Source organism: Lonchura striata, chromosome 1A (genome assembly GCF_050655825.1).
Source record: "Lonchura striata isolate lonStrDom1 chromosome 1A, ASM5065582v1, whole genome shotgun sequence".
NCBI classification, from domain to species: domain Eukaryota; kingdom Metazoa; phylum Chordata; class Aves; order Passeriformes; family Estrildidae; genus Lonchura; species Lonchura striata.
Window position 1 is genome coordinate 12,793,203 of NC_140741.1, and position 17,136 is coordinate 12,810,338.

The 17,136-nt window shown below is 42.1% G+C and overlaps 1 protein-coding gene across 1 annotated transcript; it reads right to left on the reverse strand.

The window, feature by feature from the left end:
* Positions 1–334: 334 nt before the first annotated feature.
* Positions 335–7,738, reverse strand: STRAP (serine/threonine kinase receptor associated protein). The gene is made up of 10 exons (XM_021535172.3): positions 7,590–7,738; positions 6,342–6,477; positions 5,532–5,613; positions 5,208–5,280; positions 4,475–4,571; positions 3,454–3,591; positions 2,943–3,079; positions 2,161–2,310; positions 1,607–1,675; positions 335–1,273 (listed from the first exon to the last, which is right to left on the reverse strand). The coding sequence occupies exons 1-10, from the start codon at positions 7,699–7,701 to the stop codon at positions 1,206–1,208; spliced, it is 1,062 nt and encodes a 353-aa protein (XP_021390847.1). The 5' UTR covers positions 7,702–7,738; the 3' UTR covers positions 335–1,205.
* Between the last annotated feature and the right edge of the window lie 9,398 nt (positions 7,739–17,136).

The window sequence follows — 17,136 nt, forward strand, 5'->3', positions numbered from 1 at the left end:
ACCATGGGGCAAGGTGTTTGAAGTTCCTAATTTTAAACACATCCAATTTCTAAAATAAAATTTTTATGCTCAAGTACTAGATATGGAGTCCTCAAAAGCCTTAGTGGAATTAGCAAGACTTATCCATTTAGCTGTAAATCAGAGTTGCTTGTTTTTAGAATAAAATTCAAATAGGTAATTGCAAATAGGTATAGTCTGCAAAAACAGGACAGTAAGGCCAAGAAGGAATATGAAAAAAAGATGTGTGAATAAATATACCTCTTTCTTCTTACCACACAGAATATATTATGTAAAACTTTCAGCATAACATTAAAGGAAATGACAAGTGGAAGAATGGCAATTATTTTCTTTAATGGAGAAAATATGATTTGTAACCTTGAAAGAGTAACTTTTTTACCCAGTCTGGAGGACTAAACCCAAGCTTCACACAGATTTGCAGCCAGTCGCTCCTATTTTCATGTATAACCAAATACTTCAGGCAGCACACTTAATTTAAGGATTTTCACTGTTTTTCTTTTTAGAGACTCATGTTTACATTCAAACTTTAAAGAATAAAAAGATACAAAGCTTACAGATCAAAGAACTTGCCACCCTCTGTACCAAGACTAAAACATTCTTTTGCTTTCTCTCTGTATAGTACAAACCCAAGATGCCAAGGATTACGTGATTAATGTTGCTTTTCCACTTCATGAACCCAACACTCAAAAGTAATGTATGAGTTTGGAGAGGCTTTTTATTTAGACAACTGAAAACAGTTAAACATTCAGAAGTAGCATACAAGGAAACAAAACCCAAACCAAATACTTTTAAGTACATAATCCCTTCTTTTCAACCAGAGCCAATTTTTCCAACTTTCAAGGGAAAAAAAAAGGTAAAAGCCATTGTATCTCTTCTTCGTAATAATGAAAACACACTACAATGAGTCTAATTGAGATTGGAGAGACTGGATCTTGGCTTGCACACTTCTTTGAAAAGACAGTAGGCAGTTATGCCAAAAAGCCAGCAGAACTCTACTACTTGCCTTTTGGGTTTTTATTTGGATGCTCAGTTCTCTTACAGACAACACCTAGCCAGTTCCACCGCATTCTCATCAATTACTGCCCATCTTTGCCCCACGCAGGGAGCGCGCTCTGGAAGGCTGCTGTCTGTCACTGCTCACTTGATTTAGTCTCACATGTCCACGTGTCACGTAACAGCTGCAGTAATCAGGCTTTCACTTCAGGAGTTGAGCTGTACACTGTATCTGAGTTTTCAGAGGCAATCTCTTCTGCAACTAAATAAAAAAGGTGTTATTTAATTTCATTTTAGATATATAAACCAAAGAAATGTTGCAGGGATTGCTTAAAGGGACCAGTTCAGTTTGTTTTCTCATTCAACCTGATCCAGCTGTTCTACCCCATCTGTTCTGCCTGCAGAGCTCCAGTCACCAGTCTGACACTTACCACATAATCAATGTCAGGCAAATGTATTCAAAGATCTTTTGAAAAGAGTGAAAAATACCAGAAAGCACTTGAGGGAAAGTACTTCTTCTATACTAAGGAAGATGCTATCATCTTGACTATCTTTTAACACTGAGGCAGTTGAAGCTGACAGTTCAGCTCATTACCTATTTCTTCCTCCTCTGCAGTTCCTGGAAGGGTAGTCCTTGCTTTTGCTGCTTCTGCATTCTCCTCTTCTGTAGAGAAAGAAGAAAACCAGTCAATACCTTCAGTTCTACTCACCCACCTTAACTTAAAAAAAAAAAAAAAAAAGTAATTTCCATGTTGAGGAGAAACACTTGAGTGAGTAATTCTATTAACGAATGTCCACATGTAGTTATTGCCTCCCTCTCCCCAAGCTGAAAGAACCAGAGTACAATATAAAATAAAACTACCACCCACACTTCTTTCTAGAGAGTCCCTCTTTCAGAATTATAAAAGCGGTATCACATATTTCTCACTCTTTAGAGAAAAATACATCAGGCTCTTAGCTTAAATACCCACAAAGTGCCTATATTCAAAAAGCATACATGTGTGATGTTAACTCTTTACACAATAGCTACAGAAGTACATCCTTCAATCTAACAGATATGAGTAAATCAGAAACCCTCAAAAGACAGGAGTTACTGTATGAAACTCGGTGTTTACCACTAATGATAGACAGGACCAAGCACACACTTACCAGGAACTACACACTTCCAAAGGCCATAGGTTTTCCCTACTGTTGTCTGCCACAGCCTTAGTGTACCATCCTCAGAGCCACTTGCATATAACTCTCCATCAGGGCTAAATCTCACGCAGTGAATGGGACCAAAGTGCCCTTTGTAAGATTCTGAAGGGAACATGTTAAGACCATAAATTTCAAATTTCAGCCAACTACTGAAATTTAAGTACAAACCAATCAGTTTCTGACACCAAACAGAGTTTCCATGAATGGGTGTGTCAGCAATAGCTACTTTAGGCAAGATATTAACATTTCATTACCTGCAAAGAAAAAGGTGCTCAGTTCTAGACAAAACTGCAAAGCAATCCAGCAGCACAGAGAACACATGCTCTGTTCCTTCAACCACTCCTTGCACAAACAATTTTAAACGAGGACTGGATCAGTAAGAATATATGCTTTTTTTTAAACTAGGCCAACACATCGTATTTTTCATAAAATCTCCTAACTGACATACCTAATGAACAGTATGACAATTTAGCATACAGCTATTATAGCAATACAGAATGAGAATTTTTTTTAAATGGATGCAGAATTGTTGAATGGATGTTTTAATTAGTTCTAGAATATTAGGTATACTGAGATAGCAAAAAACATTTAACTGATTATATACCTTTTCATCATCCTCTTGTACAGCATGCTATGCTAAGATCTCATTTGAATACAACAGTTTCATTTACTGGTCATTTTTTTTTTTAATATCTATTTCAGAATTCCTTTATGATTATAAGACACAAACATACCTAATTCTTCTCCTGTATTATAGTCATATTTATAGAGTTTAAAATCTTCACCACCTGCAACCAAACATTCTTTCGCAGGGTGAAGAGATGCAGAATTGATTGTAGCAGGTGCTTCAAATGATTTAATCTGCTCTAGACTGAGGGAGAAAAGTTTGTTAATGAAGCTAATACAACAAAAAAAAAAAACAAAACTGAGAGCAAAGAAACTGTGATTCTACTAATCTCAACTGCTTTTCCCAGAAATAAAATACAACCCCACAGAGTTTTTGAAACAAGTTTTGATACTTGCAAATCATGCTTGTCAAGTTAGAAATGAGTTTAGAATAAGCAAAACAAAAGCTCACACATACAGAACTACTTTCTGGAATATGTTTAAGCAGATAACTTCCTTTCTTGAAACATCACTGAGATGCCAGTCTTGACAACTTGGTGACTCTGGCCTTGTACAGCCAGTTTTTACCCACAAGAATCCCATTACTCCACCTGTGAAAACTGGAAGTTGTGGACTCACGTTTCTGCACTATGAAAAGCAATAGTCTTCCCATAGGTTATCACCAGTATCTGTCCTTCTGGAACATACTCCATGCTGCTCACTGACATTGCCACATTTAGTGACTTCACCTCAGTCATGGTACTCCGGTCCCAGAGGCTTAAAATAAAACAAAAAGGGAAAAAAAAGACTCTCAGACTTCTGCAAATCAAACAATTTCCACCTCATATCCATGGCAAGACCTGCATCAAAACAGGCACCCATCAAGGAATGTGGTTTGATTCCACAGGTACTTCAGCTCTTCAGTGGCTTTACCTGCATCCTCACCTGGGCCACTTTTTAAAATACTTATACCTTTGCAGCTTAATGCCACAACATTAAATGGTATAAACACACCATTTAACTACTCAGTGATTCTCCTGGAGATTAAAAATATTGATTTAAGTCTTCTAAGCAATGCTTGAAGATTCTACTCTCTTTTTACTTCAAAAGACAAAGAGATACTAATCCAAATTTACAGAGGTTCACTGAGGATAATATAGTTTTATATCTAGCAGTGCAAGAAGCATCTAAACAGAAATTAAGCTGTGCTGCTGTGACAAATAAAAATCTTTATTCATTAGCTGACTGCTGCATTTCTATTCCTACAATTTGGAGGAAAACAAACAGGAATAGGCTCTTGCCTATCTTTAACACCAGGAAACTGAAGAAGACAAAGCATCAATATCTCAGGACAGTGTGTATGCAAGAGACCTCATCTATAAATTCATCTTCTTCAGGATTACAAAAGGCATACATTTATTCTATGCAGTTATCAAAGACTACCTCTTCTTATCAGGGAGAACACATCTAGGAGGAGCACACATTTATGGGGAAATTAGAACTAAATGATCTCTAACAGCAGAACAGAGCTGTATCAGGCATGCAGCTACAATAATCTAGGATCAGGTAACGTGTGTTACTCATCCTTCACCAAAATAACATGACTTCATCCCCACACAGAGCATGACAATACAGAAAACTCAAAGTTACTTTTTCTTACCGGACAGTTTTATCATCAGCTGAAAGAATCTGTTTGTCATCACTGCTCCATAAGGCCTTTTTAATGCCAGAAGTATGTCCACTGACAACATCAGGTTCTTAAAAGAAAGCCAAATATTTTAATACATGTAATAAGATTAAATAACGCCATGCAGCAGTTGGGGGCTTCCTTAAGCTACACTGATTTCCATCTACTAGACACTGTAGAATTACTTCAAGCACTTATGATTTTACTTGCAGATCTTATTCCAGGAACAGGATAAATGCAAACTGAGTACCTGATTGCCTGCCTAGCTTTCAAAAACTTCACTAGGTGAACATCAATTTTCTCTGGCTTCCTAACAACCATCAATAGGTTAGCATCAACACAAATTTAAACACACTTAAATATGTGGAGTCATTTTTTCTCTCCGATGACTAAATTTTAATTAATTAGATCAATTTAAATGTGTCTGCACTGAACTAAAACACGCTCTGCTTGATGTCTCATTCCTGGAAGTGTGCAAGACCAGGCTGGATGGGGCTTTAATCAACCAGCATCCAGAGAAGAGAGTTTGGAACCAGGTGATCTCCAACCCAAGCAATTCTGGGACCCTTATATACCAAAACCTTATAGACATTACATTTGTAAACCAATCCTCAACATTGTTCTTAGCAGAAAGTAGCTCCTTAATTTCAGAACTTTTATTTAACTCAATAAAGCCCTCAAGAGTCAGTTTTAAAAGCAGACTCACCTGCTTCTGGCTTGCTCAAGTCATAGATACGCAAGAGCTTATCTTGTCCACCTGTTAACAGGTAATTGCTATCCTGAAACAGAAGTTATAGAGAGTCAACTCTACTTTGAATCAAAATACAGCCTTTGTCTGTGATTTAAAATCACAGCTTTTTCTCTCAGACAGCCTCTAAGACACTTGCTACATTAACCCTACAATCCTAAAAATGAGCAGCAGTATTTTAGATTATTTCGCTGTTAAGATTTACAACAAAAAAGTAATTAATAACAAAACATGCTCAAGAGCTTATTTCCCTGGTGAATAAGGTATAAAGGTTCCTCATACCTGTGTAAAATCCACACTTTTGACAATGTGTTTGTGAGCAAGTGTGATTAGTTCATCGCCTGACACAGCATCCCACACTTTGCTAAACAGCAAGAGGAAATATTCATATTTTAGAAACATCAGGACAAAATCAACCTGGACAGTCACATGAATTTGTAAGCAATCTTTCCTGACACCATCACAATATTTTATCCTAAAATATTACATTCTTTTAAGTTGCAACCTAGTTAGTCAATAAGAGTATTTTAAATATTTTTACTAGAGCTTTTTTTTGTACTATCCCACCACTTTCCGTTATGCTCTTCTTCAGAACCCTGCAAACTTATTAACATTTTAGTTTGAAGACAAAGGTGGCTCTTCTCTGCAAGTTCATTAATAGAATTTACCCTGTACTAACAAGATTCAACTTGCAAAATATTCCTTAATACTGCAAAATACAGCACAAACAACAAAAAACATTGAAGGACTAATTCACTAGAAGTTTAATGTAATAAAAAGAGGCTAACTGCTAGATGAAAAATAAAAATCCCCCTCTCAACTCTGCTATAACTACAGTGCCACAGATTAGAGATTCACAGAAAAGTTAAGTAAAAGTAAACCAGTATGATAATTCAGCACATCAAGAAGCAATCACAGTTGTTCATCATGACACAATTAACTGTAGCTACTTTCAAGAATGTACAAATTTAGGTTTTAATTGACTAACCAAAGAGAAACAAATGAACCAGTAATTTAGTACAGCTAAGTTGCCACCAAAGAGCTACAGAATAAAAACCAAAATACAGCCCGTGAAGACAGTCCATCACTTACGCTGTGAAATCTGCTGCTGCTGTAGCTGCTTTCGTGGCATCCGTGTTCAGGGTGGCACCCCACACAGCACCTTTATGACCCAGAAATGTGCCAATCCAGTCTCCCGTGTCCCCCTGACGCAGCATAGGCTTGCCATCTTCATAGAAACAAAACCAGTATTCAGGTAACATGGCAAAAGAAGGAAGCAGTTTTTCAAAACTAAAAATACTCCCTTGCATCAGCATGTGGAAATGCCCCATACTTTACAAAGCCACTCTTTGCAGAGGGGTTCAGCTGTAGAGTTTAGATGTGCAGTCGTACTTGCTGCATGCATCTAAACTGTGCCACTATTCAAATGCTACTGCATGTGGAATTAAGAGCTTCCTGGTAAAACTCTAACTTTTTCTTAAGATAGAAGGAAAGTAGAAATTAATGTTTAATTCAAGTTTTATTTTTACTAAAGTTTTCTTCAGGCAGGACAGATTTGGTTTGGTCTTTTATTTTTACACTGGAACAATATTACCAAGTCATCAGTATGTAGAAACAAGTCTCATGGTTGCAATGAGATATGATTAAAACATACATTGATACATGAATGAAGTAGTAATAGAAAGCCTTTCCTATCATCAGTTTTTTTCTACAAGGCTATCAAAGAGTTGTTCACACAAGACGTAAAGCCGACCTGGAAGCACTTCAAGGCAGAAAAGGAATGCCCTTTAAAACTTATGCATGTCAAAGATTAAAATATACATGCACGAAAATGAAATGCTATTCCCACAGTGAGCAAAGAGCTCTCATCATGCCGTGTCCAGCAGCTGCCCTGGTCAAACCGGAGCTCGCTTCAAATCCGCAGCATCAGTGTGCACAGGGGGCAGAAGAAGTTTTACAACCGAACTGTTCTGGAGCCCTCCCACCCCGCAACAGCCGGGATGCCAGCCGGGATGCCAGCCGGGATCTCAGCCGGGATCCCAGCCGGGATGCCAGCCGGGATGCCAGCCGGGATCCCAGCCGGGATGCCAGCCGGGCGCATGCGGGCTCCCACACCCCGGCTAGCCCGGCAATGAAGCGCCAGCACAGAACACCGGCTATCCGCTCCCTTCGTCATTCCACAGCTCGCTGAGGCGCTGCCACCACCCTGAGCGGCCAGGACATCCCTCCCGCCCCACCGCCACCCGTGGGGACGGCGATGCGCGACCTCCGAGCGGCGGGGCTCCCCCACGCCCACCTCCGGGGCGGGGGATCCCGGACAAAGCGGCCCGTCCCGCTCACCCTTGCAGGCGCTGATGAGGAAATATCCGTAGGGGGTGACGCCGCTGAAGGCCAGGTCCACCACGGGCCGCGTGTGGCCGGAGCAGGTGAGCGGGGTCTGCCTCATGGCCATGGCGGCGGCGGGGGCCTGGGCAGGGCACGAGTGCGGCGGCCCGGCGGGAGCGGCGGCGGCGGCGGGGGAAGTGACGGGCAGGAAGCGCTTCCCGCCGGACGCGCGTCACGCCCGGGGGCGCGGCCGCCGCGGCGCCGCCCCGACGGGGGGACGGGTCTGCGCTGCCCCGCTCGTCCCCTCCGTGAGGGAGCGGCTGGGGTCCTTTCTGTCCCGGCAGTCCCTCATCCCCTCCGTGAGGGAGCGGCTGGGTTATCAGCGTCCCGGCCATCCCTCATTCCCTCTGTGAGGGAGCGGCTGGGTTATCAGCGTCCCGGCCACCCCTCATCCCCTCTGTGAGGGAGCGGCTGGGTTATCAGCGTCCCGGCCATCCCTCATCCCCTCTGTGAGGGAGCGGCTGGGTTATCAGCGTCCCGGCCACCCCTCATCCCCTCTGTGAGGGAAGAGCGGGCTCGTCCTCGTCCCGGTCATCCCTCATCCCTCTCCATGAGGGAATTAGCGAGCTCCTCGTTGTCCCCTTCAGCCACCATCCCGGTTCCTGAGGAAGCAGCGGGCTCGTCCCCGTCCCGTTTATCCCTCATCCCGCTCCCTGAGGGATCAGCGAGCTCCTCGCCGTCCTTTGCATCCCTCATCCCGCTCCGTGAGGGAGCAGCGGGTTTATCGCCGTCCCAGTCATCCCTCATCCCGCTCCCTGAGGGAGCAGCGGCGACATCCCATTCCCATTCAGCCACCATCCCTCTCCATGAGGGAGCAGCGAGCTCTTCCCTGTCCCGTTCATCCCTCATCCTGCTCCCTGAGGGAACAGCGGGGTCCTCGCCGTCCTTTGCATCCTTCATCCCGCTCCATGAGGGAGTTAGCTAGCTCCTCTCTATCCCGTTCAGCCACCATCCCGCTCCTTGAGGGAGCAGCGAGCAGCGAGCTCTTCGTCTCGTTAATCCCCTCATCCCGCTCCTTCAGAGAACAGCGGCCACATTCCCGTCCCGTTCATCCACCATCCCGCTTCCCGAGGGAATAGCGACCTCATCACCTCCCGTTCGTCCTGTCAGGAAGATTAATCCACATACGCCACAGGTTTATGTCCAAAGAGGAGACAGAGGAGTCCTGTAACTTTATTCGAATAAAGGGAGAGGTCATGGGCGTTTCCCATGAGGTCTCTCAAACTGTTAGAGGACGCAGCCTCCTTTTTATCCTAATTTCCAGGCTGTATTTCCCTCTCTCTTCCCCCATTTTCTGAGGTACTTGAGAAGTACAGACTTCCCAAATCTCTTAATACAAACCCCTTTCTAATATGTAGGCCCCCCTTTTCTTTTTACCTTGTGTTCTTTTTCTCTAAATCCAGAGGTTTAGCTCAGGCTTGAGTGAGTAACTGTCTATTAGTGAAATTTATGTTTCCCCCCCCACATTGCTTCTTTCACCTCTCAGTATCTGGCCTTGTCTACCATCAGGCCCACAGTTTGTTGGTAAAGACCTCTTGTTCCTTCCACAGATTTCGCAGAATGACCAGGTTGGAAGAGATCTTAAAGATATCAAATCCAACCCAGCCCCAATACCTCAACTAAACCATGGCACCAAGTGCCACATCCAATCTGTTTTTAAACACATCCAGTGACGGTGACTCCACCACCTCCCTGGGCAGGCCATTCCAGAACTTTATCTCTCTTTATGTGAAAAACTTTTTCCAAATATCCAACCTGTATTTCCCTTGGTGCAGCTTGAGACTGTGTCCTCTGGTTCTGTCAGTGCTGCTTGGAGAAAGAGACCAACCCCACTTGACTACAACCACCTTTCAGGGAGTTGTAGAGAGCAATAATGTCACCCCTGAGTCTCCTTGTCTCCAGGCTGAACACCCCCAGCTCCCTCAATTATTCCTCACAGGGTTTGTGTTCCCAGCCCCTCTCCAGCCTTGTTGCCTCCTCTCAACGTCCTTCCCAAAGTAAGGGGCCAGAACTGGACTCAGCACTTGAGGTATGCCCTTACCAGTGCCAGGTACAGGGGCAGAATGACCTCCCTGCTCCTGCTGGCCACACCATTCCTGATCCAGGCCAGGATGCCCCTGGCCTTCTTGGTCACCAGGGGCATGCTGCTGGCTCATGTCCAGTTGGCTGTCAAACAGTATCCCCTGGTCCCTTCCTGCCTGGGCACTGTCCAGCCACACTGTCCCCAGCCTATAACGCTGCAGGAGGTTATTGTGGCCAAAATGCAGGACTGGGCACTTGGATTTAGTAAACTTAATCCTCTGCCTGTCCATTCAACTGTTCCAAATCTCTCTGCAGAGCCCTCCTACCTTCCAACAGACTGACACTCTATCCCAGTTTAGTGTCATATGCAAATTAACTAATGAAAGATTCCATCCCCTCATCCATGTAATCAATAAAGATATTGAACAGAACTGGCCCCTCATCCCACTTCCCAAAGGAAAAGCAACCTCATTACTGTCCAGTTCATCCCCTCCTCCTGTTCCCTAAGGGAACAGTGACCTCCTTGCCATTCCATCCCTCCACAGGTGGCCATGGTCCCTCAGTGCCCTGCTGGCTCCTAAACCAGCAGCGACTCCTGCCAAAATCCTGCCTTTTCTGCAGGCCCAGCTCCCCTCATGGCTCACTGATCACCAGAAAGGTGATGGGAAAGCCTTGAAGGATGAGGGGATTTCAGGGAAAAATAGCAGCACTCGCCTGGTTGGGCATTTTTATGTTGAAGACAAGCTGATGGTGCTGTCTGGACTTGCCCTCAGAAGCTTCTAAGGATGACTTGTTTGCTCTTACTCAAAGATGAGTGGAGTGATGTTTCTCTTAACCTAGAATCAGAATGATTAGTAGTTAATCACCTCCTTTTTCTCTTAAGCCTTACAACTAGAAAAGGTATTTAAATCATTAACTGAAAATTGAAGCTGGAGCTAACTGCAGACTTTCACAGCTTTTTTTATTTAAAAGATAGGCACGGTGTTTCACATTCTTCTGGTATTTTATTTCTCACCCCAGGTTTCTCAGAAGTAGCTCCTAAAGATTTTGTAACTTCATGACTCATTTTCAGGCATACTGACACTGTATCACAGATCAACAGTTTTTCCATTCAGAGCCACAGGTTGCCAGGTGGACCTTTCCCGTGTCTTTAAGATTTTCTGGATTTTTTCCATACAAAATTTAATTGCTTCTACATTTACATCTTACAAAGTCTTATCTAACCGTAGGGCTGTGACTTCCTGATAGAAATGCTGTTTGGGTTTATATTTTTAAAAACTCTCCTGGTGACTGATGTCAAATTTTTCAGTGGAAAAACATGATCCTAAGGGACAGTATAAAGAAAAACTTTGTATTAAGTTTAAATTGCCTGCTTAGAAATCAAAGTTGAGAAACAGGAAGAATGGGAAGACACAAAATCCATAATGGGCAGAGAAAGGCAAAAATATTTCAAATTTGCTAGTAAGTAGCTGAAAGTCAGAAAAGGAGAAAAGTTATGGATGTGGGAAACCTATACAATCTAGGCATCCCACTAGGCCAAGGAGAACTACAGGGTATTGGAAAATATGACTAAGAACATATGGAATTAATTCTGAAAATAAATCTGTCTACATTTTTCTTAGTCTACAAAGCTGGTGCTAGGCCTAACTCAGGATTCAATCAGACTGTTTCTTTAGCAGCGGTCTCACACTGACTCCCTGGTAGCAGCTCCATTGAAATAGTTTATTCCCCACAGCCTGAAAATGTTTTTTTTAAATACACTAATTCTGTGTCCTCAGAGGGCACAACCCTCTGTAGGTACTTTGCTTAAAACAGAATTTTTTAGAGGTAGGAACTGTGAAATAGGCTTCAGTTTTTCAAGAAAGTCTAGACATGGTACAAGAAAAAGAAGGGAAGATTAAAAAAAGTTATTACTTACAAATGGAAGTTTATCAAGCTTAAAATAAAAAAAAAAACAAAACACTACATATTACTGAGTTTTATAGTTTTAAAAAGGGCAACTATGTATCACGTTCCAGTGATTGAATTCACTCAGAAATGTTGCTGACAATAAATAAAGCTATCCTAGTGAAACGTTATGATTCTGGTGCTATGATTACAATGAATAATGCAGAGAGTCAATTAAATAGATGTGTTAATTATACATATTTACATTTCCAAAGACTCCTTTCTTCTCTTGCATATATCAGAGTTGGAAATACATTGTCTTGCCACTGAGTGGAGCTCCTTACATATTTATTAGTACAGTGATGCTCTAACAGAGTTCCTATTGTGAGGTGACCTAGTGATGCTTATTTCAGCTTGTGCCTGGCAGCTGTGTGGACACAGCACTCAAGAAGTTACTAAATGCTTAATTATCTAAAATTAATTAGCTATATAGGTAAATGGAAATCTCCAAGATACAGTAGCAGGGTAGACCTCAAATATGAGTTATTTTAACAAATGGTGAAACATTCAGTGTAGTCTGTGGGCACACTGATGTTCTCTACCTGTTTTGTTTTTTGGGGTTTTTGGAGGGTTTTTTATTTATTTGTTTGGGGGTGGGTTTTTTGTTGTTGTTTTGTTTGGGTTTGGTTTGGTTGTTTGTGGGGTTTTTTTGAGAATGCCCTGCACTAATCTGTACAGATAATTTAGAGGGGGAAAAAAGAAAGAAAGAAAAAGGACTTCCTGTTTACTGAAGGATGATGTGTTACAGATGCTGCATGCAGATATGTGAGAGCAATTGCAGAGCGTGTTGCTGGGTTTCCGTCGGGGGATAATTAAAAATGAGTGCCAGCCTTGAGCAGTCATTTATCACTGAGTAACAAGATGAAAGATAAAAGGCAGATGTAATCATATTTCACAAATAATATATCAGTGTGCCTCTAGTCAAGGAGTCCTTTCTAGATCAGCTCTTCACAGCAAGTGATATTTTTTCTAGTTTCCTGCAGCTTCTTTTAGCATTCATCTAGGGAATGTGAGTGCAGGACCACAGACACTCTTCTGTGGGTGGGTGTGGCAGGACAGTCTACTGCAGTGTATCCTGAGAACATTTGGGTAGGAACTGGGGATCCATTTCTTTTTCTTGGATAGTACATGTTTGGTAGAACAGTTTATGTGTGTGACAGAGGCCAAGGAGATTGGGAAATGGGATGAAGAAGATAGGGAAGTGTGTGAAGAGGAGTTTGAGGCAGCAGCAAGGAGGAGAAGTGGTTTAGCAGCAGAAATAGAAGTTGAACAGGAGGGGAAGTGGGAGATTTATCAATTGTGTACCTCACAGTTGCATTTGTCCCTTTTTCCTATCTCTTCTGGTGAGGTCACATATAAGATCACTTCTTCAACAACCATGTTAGTGCCAGGATCTCAAAACAATTTGCTCTTATGAGAAGAACATTCTTCCTAACATTGTCAGGAGTCTTTCCATCTGTCTGGATGGCAGGGATCCAGCCCATTCAGATCATGCACCACCACAGAATGATAAACAAATAAGGTATATTTAAAATTGTTTTATCTCTGCCATAATGGCATCTCTGTTTCTCAGTATTCAAGTCCCTTTCTGTCTTTTGAGAGGTAACAAGGGGTAATTTTGGCCAGATAGAGAGGAGAGATGAAAAGGAAATGATTCCCCAGTTTCTATCAAAATGTCTTCAGAACATAGTGTTGCTAAAGGAAATAAAAGAATGTAAAGTCAAAACATCCATAATATTATTTTGCTGCTTCTTTTCCAGCCTTGTATTGGACCCACTTGGTATCTCCAGCTAGATAAATAAACATTTACCTCTGCAAAAAGAATTTCAATTCATAATAAAACCAAATCAAATTGCAAAGCTCTGCTCAAGGAGAATTAAAATTGCCTGTCAGTTTACTTGCTTTCCAGGAAACAGCTTAGCAAAATTCTTATTCTCTGAGGATCAGCACAACTGTAATACCTCTCTGTGAGCTTACTGTACTTTAAGAAACAGCAAGACAAATTTACAGGAATGAGCTTTAGCTGAGCTGTTTCATAATTGTAGTCTGCTTTGATGTTTTCACTTGGAAGATGTTTTTCACAATGCAAGATGTTTATATTTCCTGTTCTAAAAGACTAATTCAAATATCAGCCTCTTAAAAATCAGCCGCAGCAGATAGTCCTACTATCCCAGGAACACTTGAACTGATCTGACATAGAAAGGACATTAAGCCCGCATCAACTTACAGTCTCTGGCTTTTGAGGGTTAGCTTCTTTGGGTAATTCTCTTAATTTTATATATCAGCTTCTAGCAAGCCTTCTTTAAAGCTAATTTTAAGTCTTTTGGTTCTTTACTGTCTATGCACAAGAGGAGGTGGGTTGGGTGACCCTCTAGAGGACACTTATTCTTATTAAATAGTTACAAAGTACTTAAACTTTGACCATGGTACCTTAACTCAGAAGCAGTTACCACCTTACCATATATCAGCTTCTAGCAAGTCTTCTTTAAAGTAAATTTTAAGTCTCCTGGTCCCTTAATTGCCATCTATGCACAAGAGGAGGTGGGTGACCTTGTTGGGTCTGGTCTGGCATCTGGGGGTGGCACTGGTCATTTCACTCTGGGGATATGGATCCAGCCTTTTTCTTGGGCTCGCACCGCAGTGTGTGTGGTGAGTAATACCTGAAAAGGTCCTTCGAATTTGGGGGTTAGTGGAGTGGTGGTGTTCCAGGATTTTATTAACACCCAATCCCCGGGACTGATGTTGTGGGCATTGGTATCCAGAGGGGAGGTCTGGGGAAGATACCCCTTCTTTCTGAGGCCTTCTAGGGATTTTCCTATGATTTTTAAATATTTTTGAGTTGCTGCCTCCCCTTCTAAATAATCTGCAGTACTGAAAGGAGTGATTAGAAAAGGGAGTCCAAACATCATTTCATAAGGAGAAACCCCTATGTCGGACCAAGGTCTTGTTCTGATGCGCAAGAGAGCGAGAGGTAAACACTTGAGCCAATTCATTTTTGTCTCTTCAATTAATTTGGTTATTACATTTTTAAGAGTTTTATTCATCCTTTCTACCTTTCCCGAGGAGCTCTGAGGATGCCATGGGGGTACAATCTCCACCTTATCCCCAGGGCTTTTTGTTACTTGATGCAAAGTTTGAGCAACAAAATGTGGACCTTGGTCAAGTCAATCTTATTGACTAGCCCGTATTGAGGTATGATAGTTTCTAAGATTATTCTTGGAACTTTTTGCGTGGTTTCCTTTTTGGTTAAGAAAGCCTCCACCCAGTGAGTGAGATGATCTACGATCACTAGTAAATGCTTGTACCTCTGCACAGAAGGCATTTCAGTGATATCTACTTGTATGTTCTGGAAAGGTCTTAAAGCAAGTTTTCCTCCCCCATGTGCTGTTTTTCTCATTACCTTTTGGTCAGTTTTCAAACAAATTGCACACCCTCGTGTGACTGCTTTTGCCAGATCATATACTCCAATACATAAATTTTCCCGTAAAAAGTGGTCACACAAACCTTGGATTCCCCAGTGTGTCAGTTCATGTAACTCTACTAGCACTCTTCGAGCTAGGGCTTTATTTAGGAATTTTCGCCCATCTGGAGTTAACCATTCTCCGTGTTCCCCTTGATGTAATCTTAGATATTTTATTAATTTTAGTTCTTTCTCACTGAACCTTGGCTCTTCTCCATCTCTACTTAGTCCTACTTCCATTCTAAAAGCTTTTACTGGGCTTGTTGTGTCTGAGGCTGCTTCTTTAGCTATCTGATCTGCTAATCTGTTTCCCTCCTCTTCATGGGTATGTCCTTTCTGATGTCCCTTTATGTGCACCACAGCTATCTCTGTGGGCTTTTGTAAGGATTCTAATACTAGTTTTATCAGCCTCTCATGCACCAAATTCTTCCCTTTTGAGTTTAGGTAGCCCCGCTCTTCCCAAATTTTTCTGAAGGTATGGATGATCCCAAACGCATATTGCAAGTCTGTGTAAATAGTTCCTTGGTCTCCCTCTAATAGGTCTAGTCCTCTTTTCAAGGCATAGACTTCGCAACACTGGGCTGACCAATTTGAGGGTAGTTTCCTTTTTTCTGGGACTTTCATGCTTTCCCCATCTATGACAGCATACCCTGAGGCTCTTTTCCCTCCTACTATTTTTGAGGACCCATCTATAAAAAGAGATCTCCTATATGGTAGGGGTACATCTTCTAAATCCTCTCTCACTTTGGTCTGTAGATTTATGAGTTCAATTCCGTCATGTTCTAGATTAGCCAGGGGTTCTCCAGCAAGAAACTGTGCAGGGTTTAGACATTTGGAGGTGACTAACTCTAGGTCACCTGCATTCATTAAGATGATTTCATACCTCAATATTCTAGAATCAGTCAACCACTGCTGAGTTTTTTGGCCTAGTACCGTTTTTAGGTCATGGGGAGTATGGACTTTAATTTTTCCTTGCAGGGTTAACTTTTGAGCTTCTTCTATTAGGAGGGCTGCTGCTGCAATTGCTTGCAGACAAGTTGGCCATCCTCTGGCTACTGGGTCTAGTAGCTTTGAGAGGTAGGCTATTGGCTTTTTATGCCTTCCCCACTCCTGAGTTAATACCCCATATGCAATTCCTCCTTCTGTGCTCACAAACAGGTTAAACTCTTTCTTAAGGTCAGGCAGGCTTAGAACAGGTGCTGAGGATAGTTTAGTTTTTAAATTTTGTAGTTGCTTTTCATCTTCTTTTGTCCATTTTATAGGCTCAGAGTCTACTAATTTATCATAAAGGAACCTCACACTTTTAGTGTATTGATCTAACCACAGCTTACAATAACCAAACAAGCCTAGTAGCTTCCTTACATCTCTCTTCGTCTTGGGAGCTGGGATAGACAGGATACCTGAGATACTTTCAGGACTTAATTTCTTATATCCTTCTCCAATTATATGACCTAGGTAGATCACCTCAGATTCTACAAATTGTAGTTTTTCTTGGGATACTTTTAGGCCATTTTCTCCTAGGAAATTTAGGAGTCAAACACTAGTGGCTTTGACCCGGCCTCGCTCTTCTCCAGGTACTAATAAGTCGTCTACATACTGTAAGATCTGAACATTTTCCTCAGGGGTGAACTGCCCCAATAATTCCTCTAGTGCTTGCCCAAAGAGATTTGGGGATTCTGTAAACCCCTGTGGGAGACGTGTCCATCTTAGCTGCTGCTTCCTCCTTCTGTCAGGATCTTCCCACTCAAATGCAAACCAGTCACGACATTCCTCTGCTAGCAGGCATGCCCAGAAGGCATCTTTCAAATCTATAACTGTGAACCAGGCATGCTCTCTTGGAATTTGGCTTAACAGCGTATAGGGGTTGGATACCACGGGATGTCTGGTAATAGGTTTCTTGTTTACTTCCCTTAAGTCCTGAACTAGCCTGTATTTCCCTTCTGCTTTTCTTACAGCTAGTATAGGGGTGTTATGGGGGGACATACATGATTCTAAAATACCTTGCTCTAGTAGTCGCTCGATCACTGGGGCTAATCCTCTCCTGCCCTCAGGGGATATTGGGTATTCCTTGAC